Consider the following 8,965-nt stretch of genomic DNA (forward strand, 5'->3'; position numbering starts at 1 on the left):
ACACTGCCTTTCAATTTTAGCATGTTTCATGAATAATTTTGGCCCAAGTTTCAATGTCTACATTAACAGGCAATATATCACTGTACTTATCTTTTCAAGAGGTTTTGAATGGTGTTAAAAAAAGTTGTATTCTTTACACCTAAAAAATACTTGCTTCAATATTTCAGTCACTACTAGTGTTGGGCAGGTTTAAAATTAGTTAGGCCTACTTATTTCTGCTCATGAATTTTGTTATGGTATAGTAGTAGTTCTTAAGGTAAAATGACATTAGCCTGCATTTGAAAACATTTCATTTCTTGTGTGAATTATCTAAAAGCTACATATTTCATTCCTTTCTATGCCAAGCTTAGATTCAACAAAGACAACTGCATATCATTTATCCTTCTGGTACTGTATTTATGAATATCTTAGTTAATCAAATTCAGAAGGGTTACTGACAATAAATTTCAGTTGTATATAAATGAACTGTGATGCTGTTGTTAATATTACAGGCCGAGTAAACAAATACCTATCAACTGTATATTAAGGAATGCTACACACAATAAATAGTTTCTGCCTAAGTTAGGTGCCATCTCAAAATACTATCTTTGAGGTCATAAATGAATGAAAATATGCAAACAATTTAAATTACTGACTTTTCCAAAGTTTGCCATTATTCTTACAACAAAATTAGCTAACCCTAGACATTTCAGTATGTGTCCTACGTTGGTTATCTAGTTCAAGTTTTCAACACACACACACACACACAAAACTGGAACTTTCTCTTATCTTTTTTTCCCAGCTGTGGATTCTCAACTTTCTTTCCTCTAAGTTCCTTCTATACCTTGAACAGCATAACTTTGAGACTGAGAGATTGCAGTGGTGAGTAGCAGTGTTGCCAGAGTGCAGCGAATCACACTTGACAAGCCTCTACAAAACAGGCCACACAGTCGGCACATGGTGCTCAAGTGAGGGAAAGCTAGGACTGAGGGGTTGACCTCTACCACCTGTCTCACAGAACCATCAATTGTAAAATTATATTAATCAGTGTGTAATGATATCCTAATCCGTTCCTGCATAATCCAATTTGTTCTACACTCCATCACAAATGTCATGATCCCTCTCCTGTCCCTTCTCGTCCCCTCCTTATAACTAGTTCACTACTTGCCCCAAGTAGATGGTGTGTCAGAGGACAACAGTGAGTGTGTATAAGAGAGATTAGTATTCTTCAGTGGATGACAACAGACGAACCACACAAATCTTCAAGTACACCTGACAACAGAAGTCGGGATTCAAGCATCCAAGAAAGATTTTCAATAAAACTTCTCAAGAATAATAAGGCAGCTGGAGAGGACTCTATAATTGCTGAACTCTGGAAATGTGGTGGAAGTAATGCCATGGGCAGGCTCACCGAGGTCATCCAGAACATCTGGGAAACAGAGAAATTACCACCTGATTGGAACACAGCTCTGATCCATCCCCTTCACAAAAAGGGAGACGTTACTGACCTGAACAACTACCGTGGAATTTCTCTCGTCTTGGTAATATACAAGATTCTCCCAAGGCATTATTAACAATGGCAGAAGATTAACTGGACAATCAACTGGGAGACTATCAGGGAGGCTTCAGGAAAACCAGATCCTGTGCTGGACAGATCCTCAACCTTAAAACGGTATTGGCATACTTCAAGATGAGAAACTGCAGAGTGGTTGCCACCTTTGTTGATTTCAAGAAGGTCTACGACTCTGCTGATAGAGAAACACTTAACAAAATACTCCAGGAATTAGGACTAGACAACAAGAGCTGCAGACTCATTCTAGAAACCTTGACAAACACACATTCGAAGGTCAAATTTAGAGGTGAGATCTCAAAAAGCTTCAAGATAAAAGCTGGAGTGAGACAAGGGGATGGACTCTCCCCTTTTATCTTCAACTGTGTCCTCAAAAAGGTTGTGAGAGAATGGCGCAAAGAACTGACCAATTTGGGTGTCCAGAGTGGTGGCTACATGGGCCGTAAGAATGAAGGACTGATTGTAGATTGCCTGGCTTTTGCAGATGACATGGCACTGATTGCTGATTCTCTTGAAATGACAACAATGCAGGTAAACTGACTCAGAAAACAGGCACCCAAAGTCGGTTTTCAAGTGTCGCGGGAGAAAACAGTTGTTCACCAGCATCAAAGAAGCTAACAAAGATGTTATTAGACCTGGGAAAGATCAAAAGGACAGAGAAATTTAAGTATCTCGACAAATGGATTGAACCCACCTTATCAGAAAAAAACGTCATTCTTCATGAGAGTCAACAAGTTGGAATTAGACTATCGACTGACTACGAACACCTACAACAAGAAAAGCCTGCCACGCAACCTGAAACTTAAGCACTACACAACAGTCATATGACCAGAAGCCCTATATGCCATGGAATGTCTTTCTATGAACTGGAGAGGTCTGATGGGAGAAACTGGAAGTCAGAGAGAGAGAGAGAGAGAGAGAGAGAGAGAGAGAGAGAGAGAGAGAGAGAGAGAGAGAGGAGAATCCTCAGGATGATCCTAGCCCCGATAGAAGAAACTGAGGAATTCAGAAGGTGGCATAACTCTGAGCTCTACGAACATATCGAGAGGCTCTCTGACTGTGCAAGAAAAAGAAGGGTAACTTTCTATAGCCATGTTGCACGATTGCCACCAAGCAGATTAACCAACCATCTGTTCACCTTCTGGCAAAACAAGAAGGTTCGCACCACTTGGCTAACAGAAAACGAGGACATTAAAGAACTGGGAATAACTGATCTCCAGAACAGACAGTCTGTGAGACTGACTCTGAAGGAAGTCCGAAGATTTCAGGAAAAGCCCCGAAGAAAAGGTATCCCATGGACAGAAGAAAGGAAGGAGTTACACCAACAGAGGATGCAACAGTACTGGGCATAGAGCAAAGCCCAACAGTTGAACAAGTGTGGTCCAACGTAGCCTCATTCGAAACAAGAAGAAGAAGAAGAAGAAGAAGAAGAAGAAGACGAAAGCAATGTAAGAGAGGAAGATACAATAGACAGTGACAGCTTTAGAACAAAAGTCTTACAGATAGAATGATTTTGTGCAGTTTTATCAAAATTTAATATTTTCATCAGTTTTTTAATCCAAAAATGGTGTTTATACACCTAGCAGTAGAGGTTTCAACTAAAAAAAGTTACACTTAGAAGGAGTTTGCTAGTTTTGAACTGCCACTAAAGCCCCTCTCAGACATCTGGGGTGTGTAACAGGGAGTCACTGGAACCTATGCTCCATTGGTAGTTGAACTGTTTTATTTAGTAGATTCCATGAGCAAGTAAGTAAAAATCATTCAGAGTCTTGTTGTTTGAATTCCCTTTCTGCGTTGTTGCATTTTTCGTTCCTTTCATCATGGTTTCTTCTTTATTAAATTACAGAATACCCACAAATAAAGGATCAATATTTAGTGTTTATTTTATAATGCTCTTCCATTCTTTAGCAACATTTTCACTATTCAAAAGTATCACCTATAGTGTTTCTAAAGAGCTGTAATTCACCTAAGCCCTTCATACATCAAATCTTTAATCTGCACTATAAAAACTTATTGTTACAATTAGGTCCATATCAGATTAAATACTTACAGAACTAAACCTGGAGCTGCTGTCAACTTCCATCTTATCCTGACCATAATTGGTATGAAACCAAAATCTGTATTTTCATTGCTTTACTGGATAAGGAGAATCACTTCAAATCATAATAATCCATTTCAGACAACTGTGAAAACTGGAAAGAGAAAAATAGAATGCACATTCCATAAATGACTTTGCAAATAAAATTTTGCTCAATGACATCACAAATACAATTTTGCTCAACATTTAATTTTTTATGTCTTAATTACTCAGATATAAAAGCAAAACAGATACAAATCTCTTTTTAGAGAAACAGTAACTGTTACCTACAATGTGCAACATAAAATAAATGTGATAGGTGATTCCGACAACTAAAAAATGCCACCTATAAGTAAAATGTGGCATGGTTTTCAGGATCAAATTTTTCTTGTTCTAGAATACAAATTTCTGACTGATGTGCATCTGATGAAGACACTACTATTTTATGTGCGTGCAAGCACGTTAACTATTCTTACACATTTTGTATGTCCATCCTTTTGACAGGTGGTCTTGGGTACCACGGATGTTTACTATTGTAAGGAAATGAAACACCTGCAGCCATCGTTATGGTTTTATTATTTTGTAACTACCACTTTCTGCACTTCCATGTGTCATCTTCAGACCATAGTTGATACTGAAGGGGTTGACACGATCCCTATATATACCACATCAGTGGCCAACATAGCTAGTTATGCAGACAATCTGTAAACTTTGGCGTCAGCACTCCAACCATCAACTGCCAGTTGAGTGATTCAGTTGGCAGTTGATGGTCGGAGTGCTTAACCAAAGTTTACAGATAGGCTGCATAACCAGTTACGTTGGCCACTGATGTGGTGTATAGGGATTGTGTCAACCCCTTCAGCATCAAGTACAGTCTGAAGATGGCACACTGAAGTGCCAAAACTGGTAGCTACAAAATAAATAAAACCATAAGGACAGCTGTAGGCATTTCATTTTCTTACAATTCTTACATATTGTTGTGTTTAGAAACATCCTTACTCAAAGTCTGATGTGACAGACTCACTGTGTGCCTGCCTCAATGAAACTGTTCTTATATCTTTGGTCTACGTAACTTTTAAGCATGAGATGTCAAGGATAAGTTTAGGAGATGAAGGAAGGAAGGAAGGAAGGAAGGAAGGAAGGATAGTTCAAGTTAATGTTCATAATTATATTGGTCAATAGGAAATGAAAATTTGTACTGCTGAACATGAAACTGGCCATGGTTTTGTTTATGGAACCATCCTCACAATCAGCTTTCATGATTCACAGAAACTACAAGGAACTAAATCAGGGAGAACTGGCAGGTATTTGAAAAATGGTCTAACGGAATACTAAATGTCTATGATGTACTTCACTTACTTTTTGCTTTCATCATCTTACACTTTTAACTTCTTTTCTATTGACTTTTCTTCAACTAAGAAATGTGGAGCAGCAAAACACATGAATCTGCAATGCAAAACCTTTTTTTTCTTCCTCAGTGCTATATCCTGTGGAGCATACAAAGCTGTAAAGCTTGTTGCATCCCTCCCTCCCCTTTAATGTCTCTACCCACTTTCCCACAAACGTAAAATGTCAATTTATTATTGAAAATCATGCAACTGTGCACACCTCATTCCTTATACAGTATTTTCTCTGAGAAATTTTAAGGCCATTAGAGCCACAAATCTCTAACTGTAGGAAATAAGTTATAAATATACAGTATTTCAAAAATTTGTAATTATTAACTGTATAGATCCAATTTGTCATAAAAATTTAAATAATGTATGTTTGACATTTTTAAAAAACCAATAGCTAAAAAGGTTTTCTGTCCAATATCCTGTGTATAATATATGTACTGAAAAAGAGATTTATATGAACAAATAAATAAATAAATACTTCTCATTCACTATCCGCTGTTAATCCTGCGGAATCCCTACAGTAAAATCTGATTGTGGCTGGGGAAAACAAGCCACAGGATAGTAAAAGAAAAGCTTCACATCCACATCTTGTATACAGCAAGTGGAAATTTAAAAGTAAAGAACTTGTCTAAGAATGTTACAAATTCCAATCATAATGATTGATCATATTCACTGTGTTAGAAAAAAAATATATGGTGCTCTAATGTAAAAATAGAATTAAGTAACACATCAGACACTTAAATAGCTAATGCACTGCATGAGCCAGATGACATAGCCCTTGTCCTCAACCTGTTGAAACAGAATCATGATTTACAGTAGACCCAACCAATATTTCTTTATACAACCATTATAAGTGCTACATACAGAATATTTTCAATTACTTTGAAGTTAGTCTTCTGTCCACTAACAATCTCACTTCTTCATACATCGGCAGCATGGAAGAAGATTTAATAGGCTCTATACTGTATGCCATAATGACAGTGATCTAGTCCTGTACTAGTAGCTGTGTAATTTCACATGATATTTTGCTGTCGCATTCACGGACTACAGAGTTTCTTGACTGTTTATCAAGAGGATACAAAAAGTTTATACACAATGTACCAACAATACTAGACGCCATGAAGAAAAATTTCAAATTAAGACATTCCAAAAATACGGTACCCTACATTCATTTCAACAAGATCTGGATTTAAGCTGTGACAATATCCAACAAACATAGCCTCAGCATTTTTCAAATCCATAAAATAAAAATTGTTTGGACTTGGTATCATCATTTTCGTCTTGGTTGATTCTGAACATGGCTGACTCAATATATTTTCATAAGACAGAATACCAAATCAACAGGTACCTATCATGTTCTCCCATGATCATGGCTCTGTTGCAGCCTCAAATATGTACCACAATGGATAAAATCACAAAGTTTCTCTACGATTTTTCCTTCATGTTTTTAGTAAGCTATTTTCTTAACCAATATGAAACTTTGTACATTTCTTACGAAAAATCTGTGCGGGACCACGCTAAAAAAGTGTAATAAAAACATAAAATAAATATGAGTAGGAACCTTGTGCCAACTGACAAATATTGTCCCTTCCTTTAATGGTAATTCAGAATAAAGAATGAATTCAGAAAAATCTGAGATCCGATGATAAACCGCAATTATTCGTGATTTCTGTATAATATGATTTTCTTAATGTCTATTGAGGCCAAACACTCCCGCTGCAAACGACGTCGTTAGGAAATAATAAATCCGAATCCTAAAAGTTACGCCCAAAAGTTGAAAATTGATTTGTAGCGAATTGCATACCATATATAGATTTCCACTGTGGCTAACATTTTAAACATCTACATTTACTGCTAGTTCTGGATAAATATCGCAGAAAAACTAACATGCAGCCAGGACCACATGGAAATTTCTCAAATAAAAGATAAGATACTGTGCATTCTGTTCGCGAAAGTGTAAACAAACAGATGGTAACGAAAAACATAAACGTGCTGTTTAGTGTTTTACCTATCTAATACAAAGATTTGGTTAAACAAATTTAAGAAACGTCGGTAATACAATCTGAGTTGCTGGTACCTTTTCAAGCAACCCGTACAAGATATTCGCCGTCACACGTTTGTACATTTTACTCAGCAAGTACTTGAGTCATATGGTTGTTGACATACAGCTTCTGGCATTTCCACAGATATTTAAAACCACAGCCTTTGGTGTGACTAATTTTAATGTATGTACAAATTAAACGTGATGGGGAAACTAAGGATAAAAAGACATTTTATGGGATAGATACGCTTATTCATTGTTTTAGCTATCTCATTGAGAATTGTATGGATAAGAGATTCTTCGATATTCTTTCCGATGACTGACTTTTCTATTATTTCTTGCTCATGAGGTATTTAAACGCTTACTGGTTTTTAAAGGATAATGCTAGCATGGCTTTCCAACATAAAGTTAAACTATTATGCTGCTACAGTCGAAGAACGCCCGCCTCTGTTCCAGACGAACTTGGTCGAAATGGAACAGTAAAGTGTAACATCTGTGGAGAAAAGTAACAGGCAATTAATCTCTGTAGCGCATTGATTTTGACCGCGCTGTTCGAAGTGTAAAAATGCAACCGCAGTCTTCAACCAAATTTTACGAAGACTTATCAAAAGTTCTGGAAGACGAGCTAGCTGAGAATAAGAAGTGTATCGATAGACTACTTGAAATGAGGGGTAAGCTTATAGACTTTATGTGGCATTTACCCAATATAACAGAAGCAAACAAGCAAACCAATAACAGAGAAGTTGTCAGTAGCAAATAATATAATTTTTCATATACTCTAAATCAATCTGGTATACATTGTAATGCTTCAAGTTTCTGGCAAACGATCTCATTTCCATTGTTCTGTACTTTCTGTATATTATGTATTCTGGAACACCACGTATCCTTTGTCATCTAACGCATGGCTTCTGAGGCACTAATATAGCGTCAGATGTAGTTGTATTGTTGCGGATATATATTTTTAAGATACAACACAGCTCGCATGACTTCAGCGTACTCGCGTTCATCCTGAATATGAGTGCACATATTCAAAACAATTATACGATTATTACATTGTTCATGATTACAATCAAAGTCGACTATCATTAAGGTACCATGATCCCTTTGTTCTTTTAATTTTATCCACCACCCATGTTAGTGAAATTTTAACTGTGAATCATTTAGGAAGTAGTATCCGATGATGCTTGAGACTCAAGGTTTAAGCTGTTTGTTCGAGTGACTGACGTAACGTATGTAGACATCGTAATTTATTCAGCAATAGATATAAAGTACAATTGCAAACTAAGGATACATGCCACAAATGAACTGAGACTTGTCGGTACGTGGAGAGTAATCCGCGCTAGACTCTTCAGGGTCAGCATAAAACTCAAAAATAAATGTAAGATTAATGGAAAAATATTTCTTTTGCATAATGAGCTTCCTCACATTGCATTCGTTCATCTCACAAGAAGACAGTTTCGGGCCTAAGTATATTTTACTCAGTTTTCGTGACAGTTTCCAAAGCTCGTTGTTTTGGACGACCCAAACATGCAACAAATTAATGTATTCGTTGCATTCCTTCGAATTTCAGTCCTACTAGACGAAGCTGCATATATCCTTTGAGTCAGTTTACAGGATGTTATATTGATCTGCGCTTTCCGAAAACCCTGGAAAACCCTTTAATGGCATACGACGCTAATTTGTAATCGATAACTGTTCTGTGTTCACCTAGCGTTGTACCCTACAGGAATTCACACGTGAGGTATATACACTTTACTGTAACACAAACAAAATATCTCCAAGTTGTCCCACATCGAAATTTCCACGATTTGACAAATTACTAGAGCCCATATGAGAAAGTGCCTCCTCTCATAAAAAGATGCTTGACCTGGAAGAAACTTCTCCAGTTTTCCCAAACTGTA

The 8,965-nt window shown here is 36.9% G+C and overlaps 1 protein-coding gene across 5 annotated transcripts in view; it reads right to left on the minus strand.

Moving 5' to 3' along the window:
* The window catches only part of LOC126259611 (palmitoyltransferase ZDHHC16B), an 81,053-nt gene extending 73,820 nt beyond the window's left edge, over positions 1-7,233 (minus strand). For 3 of the 5 annotated variants that reach the window (XM_049956524.1, XM_049956526.1, XM_049956522.1), the window contains exons 1-2: positions 7,101-7,233; positions 3,600-3,741 (exon numbers count right to left, since the gene is read on the minus strand). In XM_049956524.1, the coding sequence (XP_049812481.1) occupies positions 3,600-3,632 (33 nt within the window). In that variant the 5' untranslated portion in view covers positions 3,633-3,741; positions 7,101-7,233. Of the gene's footprint in view, positions 1-3,599; positions 3,742-6,827; positions 6,928-7,100 lie in introns of those variants that run through there. The other 2 variants (XM_049956525.1, XM_049956523.1) reach the window with 2 other exon arrangements.
* Positions 7,234-8,965: the final 1,732 nt, after the last annotated feature.

The sequence above is a fragment of the Schistocerca nitens genome, chromosome 5 (assembly GCF_023898315.1).
Source record: "Schistocerca nitens isolate TAMUIC-IGC-003100 chromosome 5, iqSchNite1.1, whole genome shotgun sequence".
Lineage (NCBI taxonomy): Eukaryota > Metazoa > Arthropoda > Insecta > Orthoptera > Acrididae > Schistocerca > Schistocerca nitens.